The sequence below is a fragment of the Trachinotus anak genome, unplaced genomic scaffold (genome assembly GCF_046630095.1).
Source record: "Trachinotus anak isolate AG129_WGS33_773 ecotype Australia unplaced genomic scaffold, CSIRO_AGI_Tana_v1 ptg000013l, whole genome shotgun sequence".
In the NCBI taxonomy this organism is placed as follows: domain Eukaryota; kingdom Metazoa; phylum Chordata; class Actinopteri; order Carangiformes; family Carangidae; genus Trachinotus; species Trachinotus anak.
This window is the reverse complement of record NW_027273864.1, coordinates 17,423,640-17,439,086: the sequence shown is the minus strand read 5'-3', so window position 1 is coordinate 17,439,086 and position 15,447 is coordinate 17,423,640. Positions and strand designations below refer to the sequence as shown.

Genomic DNA, 15,447 nt, shown 5'->3' with positions numbered 1-15,447 from the left:
AGGAAATACACTTTATGTTTGTTTAGAACAACAGCTAGGGGAGCGATAGATTGTTCCATTATGAGAGTAAAGAAAACTAATTCATACTAATACAGTGCTGTAAGCAGTTTGACCTTGCTTCTGGGTTGTTTGTAGAGCTAAGCACTGCCAAGCACAGCTATTGCCTGGAAACAATTTTTCTTATAACTTTTCTTTTAAGTTGATTTGGTCAATAAAAACATAGACATATAAGAGTTCCATGTTCCACATGGTCATAGTTTCTAGCAAGTATATTTTTCGATATTTCCTTTTTCTTTTTTTTTTGTAACTGTGCATGACAAGAATAGACAACAATGACACGTTTCCCAATAGCAATCCTTTTTTTCATCTGCATAACTTCAATTTTCATAATTGCTTTGCTCAAATGGAACTCCAGGCACCTGCCCAGCAGCACTATTTGGCTGCTATTGCTTTGCGCTCTCCCTTATGCTGCATTCAGAATCTGGCTAGTGATTTTTCACACTTGGATCTGTGATTAAAAAAAAAAAAAAATCTAGCAAGCAAGTAAAATATTCATCCTTCAGTTTCACATAAATTACATCTAATTATCAGTTGTGCATACAGTTGTATACTTTTACAGATATTATTAATTGTATAGCACTTTCATCTGTGACTATGTAATGTAATTGACTTCAAATCCTCCTGGGTGAGTTCGCTGTTGCTGTGTCTTTGTGTAAAAACAGCAATCTGAGAGACTCACATAAATTATATCTAATTATCAGATGTAATTTTTATATATAAAAAAAAAATCTCCCTCTCACCCTCCCTGGGGTGGTGTGTGTGTCTTCCTCAAGCTCTGCTCCTCTACCAGAGGCCTGGGAGTTTGGGGGTTCTGCACAGAATCTTAGATGATCCTAGGTTTGTAATCTCCTGGACAGAGACCTCAGATGTTGTACCTGGAATCTGCCGGAGCCAATTTCCCAGTCTGGGGGTCAGAGCCCCCGCATGTAGGCTCTGTCACTGGGGTTGCTTGTATAGTAGCATTTCAACAGTTCCATATTCTCTGTTATAGTCCATGAATATCTAGCCCAGGTCCACACCAGGTGTTGGGGATATGTATGTGTATATATATATATATATATATATAGTGATGCTTATATATGTGATATATTTGTGTGTGTGTGTGTGTGTGTGTGTGTGTGTTCTCTAGGTACATACCCCCTCCTACAAATTTATGTCCTTCATCTGGTGTTGATCAGGTAAATTTTTAGTTTTTCAATTTCAGTTTCTCATAAATAGATTTGCATCAAATAGCTTGGAATAAGAAATCCTCACAATCTTAAAAGAAGGAATAATATTTAGCATTGTGCTTCTCTAACGTTGGACTCATGATGGACAGTTTAACAAAAGCAGCAGAACCAGCAGCAGAGATGTTGTCTGTTTTTATTCCACACATTCTCTCTCCGCGTCAGAACTTGGCACCTACATTATCCAGAATGCAGTTCATCTGCAGACAGTTTGGTCAGAGATTCAGGTTTGTCACTTCTTTTTTCATTCTCAGACTTGTGGTCCTCCACCCCAACTGATGCTGATTCAAGTGACTTCACTTGAGGCAGTTTGTCAGATTTCTCACAGCTTCCTCTGGAGCCACAAAAGGCATTCTACCCCCTACCCCCCACCCCACCCCTGAAACCTGCAAACAGACTTTGATGTGTGAGTTCCTCTTTAAATGTTTTGGTATACCATGCTTTTATGATCTGGATGACACCAAATCTCAAGTTAGGCAAGCCACTGGTAACACATCACACCCTGAGGAGACAGACAACATGTACCTGAACCAAAAATGATTTACACTTCACTTGTCAGGTATGTTCAAGAAAATTAAAATTTAAAAAATCAATGGCATTACTTGATTTGTTTACTACTAACGCATATTATGTGAAGTATTTGCATGAATCTTAGTTCTGTATTGATTTGAAAGACCAATTATGTCTAGGTTGAACATCATTAATTGGTCCAAAAGTGAATACCACAAAGCCAACAGGGATGACCCATAATATCAAACTGTGGAACAAATTCAGGAGGAGTGAAAGTGTGTCAGGTCAAGTTTCCAGACCTCTTCAGTCCTCTGGAGTTAATGGAGGCCCACTGAACGTAAAAGCACCTGATTGAAAATGTTAGATTTAATTTGAATGAGCAGGAAAAGTGCAGCAAAAAGGGTAGAGAGATCGAATATGTATCAGTGCTACCCCTACTTGAAAGGTTAAAAATTTGTCCTTGTTTATTCTTTATAATGAAATTCTGCATCAGGCCGACACTATTTCCCCTCAGCAGGTTTAATTAGTCTTGGAATAAATTGTCTGTAAGTTCACTGATGGGATCATACACCATGTTTGAATTTGGTGTTTTATATTGGTGATTATGCAGGTGTGTGGACACTAATTTAAAGTTGTGGTAAGAAGAACCTGGGATACCTGATGTTTGTGGGAGGCTGTGGATGAACTAATGAACACGATGTCAAGTTTAACAAGAAAGCTCTGAGGATCTTCATGCTTAATGCGTGCAGTTGTTAACTAACATGAAAGACAGAATGAGGCACAACCATGAGCTTAAACACTACTAAGGGATATCATGATTCAAATCATATGGTGTACACAGTGCTGAGGAAGCCACTTTGAAAGCATAGATTTGCAAGCTAACAACTACTTTACCCTGTTGAGAAAGCTAGTTTAGTTCAATAAAGCTACTTAGAATTTTATTTAGTTTAGTATTTTTATTTAGTTTAGTATTTCAAACTACTTTGTAAAAAATGATGAAATTGTGATAAGAAATTCTAACAAAATATAGTAAACATATGGTGTGTACTTGGTCACAGGTCAAAACATGAACCAAAAAACTAAAACGCCCCACTATTCATGGAAAGGTCCAAAGCATGTCCACTTTGGCTTTGTATACAATAACTGCTTCAGTTTGGCCACGATGATTCTTCCTCAGGTTGAGATTCAGGAGGTTTATCCATGATGACGTTGTAGCTGTGAGACCACTGAGCAGCGCCTGCCTTTTGTTTTTGTACACGCTCTACACAAAGGTCAAGTGTGTGGTGCGGACCTGCCTGACAAATGCATTGCCTGGGTATATCTTCACAGTAGTCAGGATGAGGGAAAGAGGGGGCAGGGCTGGTCAAAGGAGGTTCAGTTACAGTAGAGAGCTAAAGGTAAAATCAAAGAAAAATGGCCCCAAACAGTTTGTAGTTTCAGTAACTACCAACACAAAATGGCAAAGAGTATTTTAATTATTTGAATTACTGTACACATGTGGATATAGTTGAACTACCAGCAAGCTACTGCAAAATGTAGTTAAACTACTGGTTTAATTAGATGTATTTTACTACTCCCCAACACTGGATGTACAAAAGAGAGGATGCGTCTCTCTGCTGCAGTGCTGACAGGCTGATTTCCTTTATCAGGACGCATTATTCTGACAGCTTATTTTGTTCAGCGCTGTGTGGCCATGTGTCCAAACATCTGCCAGCTTTAGCAATCTCTCTGTGCCTAAAAAGACGCTAGCTAGTGCCAGGAAGGAGATAAATGCAGCAACTTCTAAATTATTGACAAAAGTCAGAGGTATCTTAATTTTAATGACTTTAGACGTAAGGGGATTTTGAGGGTTGTCAGTGCTCTTTTCAATCAGAGCAAGGATGTAAAAGCATATTCTCATTTAACAATGAGCCAACTTCTAATCTATTTTAGAATCAGTGGAGATCCCACTGCAAAAACAACAGACTTTATCATGAAACACAAACTTGAATTGATGACCAAGATGCAGCAGCCAGAAGATATTACTTTTTTGGCCATTTTTTGGAAACAGCCAAGGTGATAAATTGAAACATATGCACAATAACAAAATGTTTCCTGTTTTAAACCATAACTGTATGATTTTCCTCTGTACCTTAGTACCTACATGACGTAACCATTTTGGATCCATCCTAGCTCGCATATGAATGAATTCAAATGAAGATGATCTATGTTCTGTTATTCCCTCTCTCAGTTTCACTCCAGCAGTTTTGCATCATTTGATAAATGGTGATAACTGCCATGGTTCTCGCATTTCGTCTAGTGTTTCCTCCAATTCTGTGTTTTCATTTATCACTGACTCTCATGTCATTTCAGACCCAGCCACTCCTCTCTGCTTGGTTTCCGGCCTGCTAGCTCCTCTGCCCCTGCACACTCCTGTTCCCATTTAAATATAATCATCCACTCTGTATAGATAACTCCCTCACCAGTTGTCAGATTGTCTTTGTGCTCATTGACGACCTCTCCTTACCTTTGTTTGTATACCTGCCTGATTCCTCTTCTCGACTGTCCGTCTGTTCACCTGCTTGCTTTCCTACCTGGTTTATTTTGAAGATTCCAGTAAAGACTCGTTAGCCGCGATCATTGCCTCTGTTGTGCTTTTGGGAGTGTCTCGGAACGAGATAATAACTTTCAACAATCCTCTGCGACTTGCAAATTAGCTCACATTGTTGGAAGTGGAATGAAAATTGATCCCAGAGCTTTGCTGATCCTGGTAGAAATTATCTGTATCAGGAAAAAAAAAAAAAAAAAAAAAAAACATTCATGTTTTACTTCACAAATGGAGACTTGTCACTGAATATTCTGGGACACCTATTTAAATTCCATGTTGGAAGAAGACAGCAGTTGCCATGTGAAGAAAAGTGGTTGCTATGTGTTGAGAGCAGATACTGACAAAGGATCTAAATTGGTGTCTCACGGCCTGATATTATAAATAAGTCACAATGGAAAAGTAAGCTCACGTTTTTCTTGTGTTTAACCTGTTTTTACACTGTAGACACAGTGGGTGTTTTGTTTAGAACGTGGTTACCAGTGACGACAGCAACACGAATGCTGAGTACAAGGCCTTGATACACTGACATCAAGTAAATTATTGGGGCTTCAATATACCATATTAAATATGTTGACACACTGCCTTTATAACTGGATTTCTTGGCTATTAAAGCATCCATCGGAGTTCTTTGCTGGGATTCATTGCCCTTCCGTGACAAATGAATCTATTATATTCTTCTGGAGCTTCACGGATGGTCCTAGGTGGTTTGAACAACTGCAGTGATTAATGGCAACATGAATTTTGCAGACACCCTCTACTGGCTTCAAATAGTAACTACTACAGGCTCGAATTATTCAAGTCACAACTCTTCCTCTCTCTCTTTGCCCCAGCCGCTCTTACTTGTGCTCACATTTCCTTTATCTAATACTGACCACCCAAATCTAAAACTTTCCATGTTTCTCTCATTATCTGCACGTTACAGAAAATTATTCTCCATCCTCTGAAATGAGGTCAGCTGCGCCAGCATGTTACATCACAGCAAAGCCTCTCTGCATTTGAGGGTGCTGTATTACTTTGATGAATGAAGTAATTTGCACATATGAACCAGCTGTATGATCTAATTATGATTTAAAAAGTAACTGTAGAAAGGGGAAACTGAGTGGTCCAGTTAGAAACAGATAATAAATAGAATATTCTCCATAATCAATACATAGGATTGTAGCACCACATCAGGAATTTTATCTGCCTATATTTTCTGCTGTCAGAATTATCTTGGTTTGAGAATTATTACTATCGACAGCCTTCTGTACTCTGGGGTAACTTTGTTTTGATGCACAACTTTTAAAATAAAATTCAAACCCTAAATCCTCAATGGGAATCCTGAGCACATTCAACGTGCAAGAATTGCTCAAAACCTACAAAACTGACTTACTGATTGCGTTCACAGCTTTCTATAAGCATAAATCATGAATGCAATCCTGTTTGGTATCTGTCTTCTCACGGCACTTGGATGCATCATACGGAGAGACTTTTCAAATCTTTCCATGCATTTTGACTCAGCATAATATGACTTTGACAAAAAATAAAATCAGACGTGATGTTCTTTGTAGTGGATTAAGTTGTCTGTCATGCCATACAGAGATTAAGTGGAACCAGTGACTGCCAAGAAAGCAGCAAAAACATGTCTTAAAATGTTTGGCAGTAATGTAAAATAAATGCATTTCCAGCAAATAAAAACATGCAAAAGACAGGTATGGTCTTTTAATCTTTGAATCAACTGACAGAAGTTGCCATAACTTTGAGTTTTTCTTAGCCACACTGCCTTTTCTGATTCTCAGCCCTTTTATCAGCTCTGAAAACTGGCTTCAAAAACAACTCAGTCTCAAAAGGAAGAACATTACTTTTTATAATGTAGCGCCAATGCAAATATAACACAACCTACATTTTTCATATGAGTTCATTTGGCAGTTGTTCACCATTAATCAAGATGGTAAGACACTGGACTGGGAGATTCCAGTTTGTAGCATTAATTGCAATCCTGGAGCACATCCCACTTCTCTGACATTTTAGTTTTATAGCATAAAAGAAACCAAAAACTGTTATTAGCTTCCTGGAGGCTTACTTTTGAGCCCCTCTTTGCAGTTTTAGAGTGCTACCCTTTTTAAGGTTGTCCTGCTGTGGCAGACAGACGCTCGTGACACCCTCCTAAAGCATTAATGCAGAGTAGATTCAGAGTAGAAACATGACACATTGATGTGAAGAACTAGAGGACAGACCAACAAAAGATAAAACTATTTGGGTAGAGTAATAATGGTAAAAATAGCTTTTGATTCAATAATGTAGGAGATTGAGAATCAAATAAATTATATATGGTCATAGCCTGAATTGCATTACATAATTGATGCACACAGTCGTACATTATGTACCAACTGTCAACATGTGAAATGTGTTTGAAAAAATAATACAAGTGTGATCTTCAAACCACTTAAGGGCAAAGAGGAAGAAGATGCCCGTGGGGCAATGCCGGTGTCATGGCCGGACTTGCGTGAATCATATATATAACTCACTTTTTATTTTATTTTTTTTAAAATCTGAAACACAATTTCACTGTCAAAGAAAGTGTTTAGGTTGCCTCTCAGCTCCCAAAGGCTGAAAAAGATTAGAATGTCAAATGTCAAAGCACACATTACAAATGCCTCATGAAACTACTAGAAACTGCAAAGAAATACTTTGAGAGGGGAGGGTAGTTTTGGTCTATTTGCTGCTTTCACGACAGACAAAATAATGCTCATGACTCATTTTACCTTTGCTAGCTGTGGCTGCTTTTGTGTGTTTGTAACTAAAGAGAAAACAGCGGCTCTGCGTGAAAAGCCAAGACTTTAACCATGAGGCGTGTCGCCTAAATACCATGAACTTTTTACATTATCATTATTTATAATGTATTGTCTATTCCCTTTTCAGGCGGCATGGCGGTGCAGTTAGCATTGTCACCTCACAGCAAGACGGTTCTTGGTTTGAACCATGTTCGTTGTGGATGTGTATTCCGTGTGTGCATGTTGTCCTTGTGCCTGTGTGGGTGTCCTCCATGTTCTCTGGCTTCCTCCCACAATCCAAACACACACACACATTAGGTTAATTGCTGACTCTAAATTGCCCATAGGTGTGAATGACTGAGTGTGAATGGTCGTTTGTCTCTAAATGTCAGCCCCGTGATAGACTGGTGAACTGTCCAGGGTGTACCCCACCCTCACCCATTGTGAACTTGGATTGGCTGCACCCCCCCTGCGACCCCAGTATGGACGAGCGGTATGGCAAATGAATGAATGAACGTTCCCTTTTCTGACACGTCTTAGAAAATCACAGTGCAGTGCATGCAGGGAGGCTAATAAATGTTACAGTTCAGGAGAAAATTGAGTTTCAACAGGGGCTCACAAAATTAGTGTACAAGTACAAACACTCATCTGATGAAGAACTCCTTGGCTGCATCTTGTTTTTAATAATCCTAAGTTAAGATTTATCATGAAGAACATGTCACCCATCTGTTTTGTTTTATTGTTATTAGCATACTATTCATTGAACATACAAATAAGAAAAAAACACTGCAACTTATCTTTTTTCTTAAAGCTATAAGCCTGGATCATGTCATGGTTGATTTCAAAACAGCTTTAAGGCAGTGTTTTTAAAAGGAAAACAAACACACCACAGCTTTGGCTTTGTGGAGCCTTGTGGCTTATTGCTTAAATTATGACAACAAATTTTCCCTTGGCCATTTAATTTGAGACTTTCTGTTAATTAAGTTTGCACTGATTACTGTTTGTGCCCTATTATTTTTTCAACTTGGAGTTTGTATATTCTTCGACATGAAAAGTGATTTGCTGAAACAGCAGTGAGAAAGGACACTGCAGGACTATTTTCCTAATGAATCGATTAATTGTTTGGTCTTTAAAATGCCAGAGAGCAGTGACAATGTCCTTCCAGAACCCAAGGTGATGTCTTTGAATTCACATTTTGTCCGAACAATGGTCTGAAACCTAAAAATATTCATTTCCTCCGAGTTGGGAAGCTGGACCAGTAACTGTTTTTGCATTTTTACTTGAGTGATTACTGTCTAATTGATTAATTGATAGTCAGAATGATTGCTGATTGAGTTTGTGATGACTGATTAATTGATTAACTGTGTCATCTGTAGGTGATGTTCAACTGAGCAGATTCTACTCTGATAAGTGAAATATCGTGAGTGGAGCTTGAATTAAGATTGTTATGCCAAAACTTATTTTTACATTTTATGATACTGATACATGTATAAGTTGTATATTGATGTAGATTAGAAATAGTTGCAACTGACTTTATTTAAAGTCATTTATATTATTTTGTGATATTTCACTAGCCTGGGGAGATTTACCTGTACTCATATGGGTCAGTATGACAGGGGGTATAACACAACATTTTTGGAGTCTGCTGAATTAATTAAAGCTTGACTCTGCTGCATCACCTGACAGAACAAGACAGACAGCAAAACAGAAAAGTGCTGAAAAACTTTTGTTCAGGTTAATTGCATTTGATCAGTAAGGATACAGTCAGGTCTGGAATAATTATCAACCACGGAGGTGTTCTGCTGTGTGTACAGAGGTAGTGCAGCCTGGAGGATCGTGCAAGGATGCCCACGAGGCCGTGTGAGCTTTGAAAAGGTAGGCATTTTGGAGGGGAAGCAGATGGCTCACATTAAAAGCAAAGGGCCCTTGTGACTGTCCTCAATGGCCCTGCAGAGAACTGGGTAATTAAATGAGAAATTTAATCAGATTCCTCAAATTAAATGTCCAGCTGGATAGTTCTGCAAGAACACCACTGACTACACATTTACCGGAGGGAGTGTCACCGGTGGATGCATAATTCTCCAATCAGTACACACTCACACATGGTGATATTCCAGGTGATGATTACTGCTAAAGTATTCCATTCACAGTTCTGCCAGCAGGAGGCAAAGGGACATCGCTGTGTGGCCACAGGAGGGTCATTTTAATAATGGGGCCTGGGAGGAAGCAACTAAACAGTGAGATGACAGGATGGGGGCTGGAATCAATGGACTTAGCAGGGACACTATTTCACATTTCCTCTTTTAGAAACAAGGCTTCAATCCCCTGTAGATTCTGGCCTCAGCCAGATAATATTCCTAACAGTATTTCATCATGTTTGATGCAACATGTTTGATGCAACATTTAAAAGAGGAGCCGCACGATCCAGCCTGGACCTGACAATCTGACATGAGCCACCGATTTCAGGAGTCTTCCTCATCACAGCGGCGGTAAACAGAAAACTAGAAACCAGCCTCCGGGTCCGTTCCGAGCCATTCTGCATTCAGCAGAAAAACCAAGACCCGCCCCCCCCTCTCTCTCTCTTCCCTCCGCTGCCCCCGCCCCGTACAGACTCCCTCCCTCCCGCTCACACGCAGCCTGTCCGGTAGGATGGGACCAGCAGCCAGATATCCATGCATGCCTGACCGCTAGTCTACTTCCTGGATGGAAGAATGGGACGTTTCCAGCACCACTTTTCTTCGCGCTGTGCTTTGCCCCTCGTCACGCTGACGCCGCGGATAATCACTTAATAATGATCACGTGTAATCAATATTATTCGACCACTTGTTTTGTTTTTTGTTTTGGTTTTTTTTTCTTCTTCCGCTCGTAGTTAAAGGCAGCGATTGATCGCCGACTGACCCCCCTCTCACACTCCGGGAATGTCGCTATCTGGAAGCCCGCTACAGGCGCGGTGGAGTCCGACAGCAGATTTTGAACTGTCCCTGCACAGCAGCCGTGGTGTGCGCAGCGTTTTGTTCCTCGAAGCTAAAAACAGCCCCCGCTCGGACCGGAGGCGAACAAATTAGTCTTTACACAGCAGCGGCTCTGTAGTCTCACCGCCGACCATTACTTTGATGCTCTGCCTTCGTGGCTGCCGTGCCAACTTCGTTTCAGCTTTGACCGTGTGTATGTGATTTTCTTTCCCCCCTTTTTTTTTTTTTTTTTTTTTTTTTTTCTTTTTTTGGTGTGTGGTTGCTGTTTCTTTTTAAAAAAAAGAAGAGAAAAGACTGAAAAACTTTGTCGCCCGTTGCCTTCTTGTTGCTCTCGATGAGCAGACTAACATGCGGAGGATACGGGAACCGAGTTACTGGTGGATTTTATCCCTGATGATTTTAACCTTGCCCAAACACAAAGACTGTCATCCCGGTAAGTACTTGCAACACGGCTTGGCTCATCGTGTATTTAGCACAACTAAAAGCGATGACCCGGTCGTTTCTGAAGGAGGGTAAAAGCGGGTTTTGTTTCTCGGGGGTAACGTTTAGCCCGGGTCCAACTAACGGTTACAGGGCCGAGCTAAGTTTAACGTCCGGCGGTTAACGGCGACCCTGCAGGTTATTGATTAGGCAGCTGGTGTATGGCGTAAAAAAACTGCCCCCCTGGATTAAACATTAGGCTGAAAAAATATATATATTGTCCTGGGATTTGGTCCGACTGCTGCTGCTGCTGTTTGACCCTGCCGTTTTACAACATAAGCTACAACCCTGGCTCCTCATTCAACATGGTGCACAATCGGAGGATTTCATCAATCCGTGGAAACGTGCTGTGACATTCCTGTGCTCTGAGACTACAGCCTACTTTATAGTATTTCACTTTATCTCCTGTGAAATTACCACTAACCACCACCCCCTCCATCCCGCCATCTGTTTGGTATGCAGTTTTGTTAATGCTGGTGATAAGGTGTCCCAAGTTTTGACAGGCTGGTTATAGTTGAGGTGTTGATCTGTGCGGAGGTTTACTCTGTGTCTGCTGTCATGTGCGTAGGAAGGATCGGGGATGAAGGCGATAGTTAGCGCTGTTGGCCCGTAGATGGATGTGCATGTATGAGGGGCGATTAATGCCACTGGAGTGGAGATGTAGTCCTGGAATCACTGGATTATTGTTGATGCACCGAAAATCTATTGCCGATCAGATTCTGTGCCGCCAGAGATTAAACCGTGGAGAAAAGAGGCTCTGTTGGATAGGGTTCAACCACTGCTTATTTTCATTATCGGTTAATGTGCAGACTGTCTGAATTAAAGGTTTAATCTTGCAGTTTGTAAAATGTCAAGAACAGTAAAAAAAAAAAAAAAAAAGAAAAATCCTCATCATCACATTTTTCCATTTTTTTTAAACCTGAAGGTATTTAGTTTTGCGATGATGAAAATGAAGGAAAGCAATACATTCTCACACTGCAGATGCTGCAGCCACCAGGTTGAATCCTTTGCATTATCAGTCAAACCTGTTGATTATTTTCTTAATTAATTGTGTGGCCTTTAAAATACTAGTCCAGCCAGAGCACATCGTGATATCTTCAATTTGCTTATTTTGTCTGACCAACAGTCCAGATTTTGAAGGTAGATTACTATCATTACAAGACCAAGAAAAACAGCAAATCCTCCCAGCTGAGAGGCTGTAACCAGAGAATTTTTGGCAGTTTTGCTTAAAACATAACTTGTTTATTAACGTTGTAGCTAATGAACTTTCTGCTGATGGACTAATTGATTGATCAAGCGTTTGTTGCAGCTTCACTATTGGACACCAAAGCCATCAAGATTTGTTTTTTATAGTTGTTACTGCCACTACTTTTAATAACATATAAAAATACAGAAAATAACAATGGTAAAGACTTGTGCCATGAAAATATAGCAGATGTTTCAGTCAGGTCACAGAATGGTGCAACACTGGTTTTGTCTTAAACTCCTTTCCCCCCCTTTGATTAGTGTCTCTTGAAGGCCTTCTCTCTGTTTTGAGGTGAGGCTTGATTTTGGCTAATATTAATGTAAGTCTGTGGTTAGGCACCACACAGATGACTGGTTGAAATTGGATCATTTTACAATTCGACAGGTTGGTATCAGGTAGGAAATTAGATTCAGTTAGAGGCAGAACATAAATCAATGGGGGGAAAAACACTTTGATGCAACATCTGTACAGCTTTTAAAGGGCAAAAAAGTGACTAAAAGCAGAATAAGTGGTATATGGTAGCTCGTATGAGGTCTAATGGCAACAACGAACAATGAAAGACAAACACCCTTTACCAAGAACTCAGAAGAACATAGGCGCTAGAGTTAAATAGTAAATGGCACAATGCAAGTTCATTCAGAAATAAGTGATCTCGACTGTGACTGTATTGTCTTGATACATTGTCACATAATGTTCAGAAACAGCCAGCCCTGATCAGTAATCCTGCACCTATCTTAAGATATGTTCTTTTATATGGGCTCAGATGTTATGTGTGGTATGCTGTTTGGTGTCCTCTAAAAATCATGAAAGTCACGATTACAATTTTTTCAATAGCTATCTCGTATTATTGTTATGACATAGCAAAGGACACCTACCAGATTTTTATGGTAGATATTGATATTTGAGATAATGGTACATCTGGAAACTGTATTTTAACTCTTAACATTTTTTGACACTTTGTCTCTTGTTGTTTGGTCAGTAATATGTCAAGAAATTGGAAATGAAATGTCCATTCCAATATGTTTTGTCTGAGAAACAGTCCAAAACCCAAAAATATTGAGTTAACTATCGCAGAGGACTCTAGAAACCACAAGATATTCACATTGGAGAAGCTGAGACATATTTTCATGACACAAAAGGATTAATCAGTTACCAAAATTGGTGGTGATTATTTTTCTGTCCCCTCACAAATCAATTAATCAATTAGCTCTGCTGTGTGATGGCAACACAATTAACTGCATTACTACAAACACATTTAACATTTCTGTTCTGCAAAATCCTTGTCATGTATCATTGGACATAAACACTGAGATCAATATATCTGCAATTAGCTAATATCAGTCTATGATTTTAGCCCACTGGTTTATCACCCAGGCTGTATTATGGTACTGTTAGAAGCATTTAAAACAACTAACTAGCAGTGACAGCTACACTGCATAGTATGTTATGATCCTTATAAGTAAAAATCTTAGAAAGGTTATTATGCACTGCAGTAAACATGTGGCAACTGGAGAGAGCGTAGGTGTGTCCATCTTAAATATGTTTGACAAATTCACTACTTTGTGGCACCAATCATCCCCCATAGTGAAGTACCAGTGATGTAACACTGGAGAATGGTTTCTCTCTGAGTCACCCCCCCCTCCCTTGCCCCAAAATCCCCCAGTTCCATGCTTCCACGTCCTCAGTTTGCAGCTTTATTGACTAGTAGCATTACAAGCCCCTAACAAAACCGAGTTTTCTTATATGGCATGTCACACACGACCTCTGACACATGGCAGAAGGGCAATACAGGCAGACTGGCAGACCAGCTAGTAGTTGGTGGAGCATGAATCCAATTTAACTACTTGTACACTGCTCATGTAACTATGTTCATCTACTGGTAGAGGCCCTATGACCTAAATCTTTGCAATATTAATTTGGAGTTTGTATCATTGACAGTACTGATAAACTGGTGTATGAAAATAAAATTTAAATCAATGCATATGGAATTGAAAAGTGTAGCTGCTTATAAAATTGCCTTAATTTCATGCTATCTTAGAGAGTGTTATCGCAAGTATATCTTTAGAGGCAATCGACAGTAATACAAAACAAACAGCCCTATTTTGAAAAACTTGCATGTTTTTTTTCCTCTCTCACACCCCAGGATCTTTTCCCTGAAAATGCCATTCTCTACAATATTATGGTGATTAAAAAAAGTGTACGCCCAAACATCAGGAGTTGTGGTGTTCCTGAATACTGTAGCGCAGACACATGTATACAGCCATGTGTGATCGTGCGGTTGAAAATATGCAGCTCTTGTCATCATCAGAAACATAGCTTGCCTCTAATTATAGAAATGCTCCCGATTTAATTGCATAAGTAATGAGGGAATTATTGCAAGTTTATGTGAATATGGCTTGATTTAAAAAAAGCGAAAGGCGTGACGCCTCGTGATACAGCTGTGGAATAATTGGGAGTACAGACAGTAGGATGTGAACAGGATTTTGGAAATTTAAGTAATAAAAAGAAAAACTTTTTGTATTTTTATATTTTAGGGATACTAAAAAAAACAGCATCATTGTCCACTGCAAACAGGATCATGTCATTAATGCTATTGATGAGTTCCTGATGTACCGTTGTGCCAGCAGGATGCCAGCTGTCTGGACATCACTGAAGCTGGCAACAGCATCATTATCATCAAGGTCCTCTCCATCTTCCCTGGATAATTGGTTCAGTATTTACAGTACTGACACTTGATGTTCACACTAACTTTACCCTGGTTTTAAAATAGCATCAGTAACATATGCTCAGTCTCGATCATAGATGAGCTCAGTGCACTGTTATCTGTTGTCTCTCCACCAGCTGCCTGTGCCACCCACTAAATGGTCCGATGGGGAAACACTGCAGCTGCAATCACTTTTCACTCATGTGGAGATAATTCACTGTTTATCCGTTTGCAAGTGATGCTCATACTTTGCTCATTGCTCTCAAATTCAGTGGCCAACTTATTTGTCTAATGAAAATGGATAGACTTCAAAGCAATAATGAAATTTTGCTATTGGACTATAATAGTTTAAACTATGATGGTGCCAACTAGGGATGTCACAATACCAGAAATTTGGTCGTCGGTAACAATAACAACAAAATTCCGGGATTCTCGATACCAACTTTGATACCACAGCAAAAATATGTAAACAACAGAGGCTGCTGCACACAATGTGTGAGCACACACACACACACACACACACCTTCATATAGTCAGTGTCCAAGCTTAAATTGACTAGGTGACACACATGATGACACACGAGTAGTCTAAACAGGATAACATTAGCCCACGTGAATGTTGTGTGTGGAGCATTGCTACAACAGATGTCAGCTGTAGCAGTTAATTAACATTACACAACATGAACATTTTGACGACAGGTTGTCTATATAAAGTTAGCAACTACTAAGCCCACTCACCCTGAACTTTGCTTAAAGATCTGGATGCTTGTCGTTGAGCTTAGATTAGTTTGAGGTGTTTCCTCCTTTCACCTGAAATGCTCTGTGGCATCATTTGCAAACTGGCTTTTGGTAGTTTATGGCTCGTCCTTGATGATCCGTGTCAAGTGCAAAATATCTTCATACACTCTCC

The 15,447-nt window shown here is 39.7% G+C and overlaps 1 protein-coding gene across 2 annotated transcripts in view; it reads left to right on the top strand.

The window, feature by feature from the left end:
- The first annotated feature begins 9,770 nt into the window (after positions 1–9,770).
- Positions 9,771–15,447, top strand: part of ca16b (carbonic anhydrase XVI b) — a 99,460-nt gene continuing 93,783 nt past the window's right edge. For both annotated transcript variants that reach the window (XM_071495168.1, XM_071495169.1), the window contains exon 1: positions 9,771–10,541. In XM_071495168.1, coding sequence (XP_071351269.1) covers positions 10,457–10,541 — 85 coding nt within the window. In that variant the 5' untranslated portion in view covers positions 9,771–10,456. The remainder of the gene's footprint in view (positions 10,542–15,447) is intronic.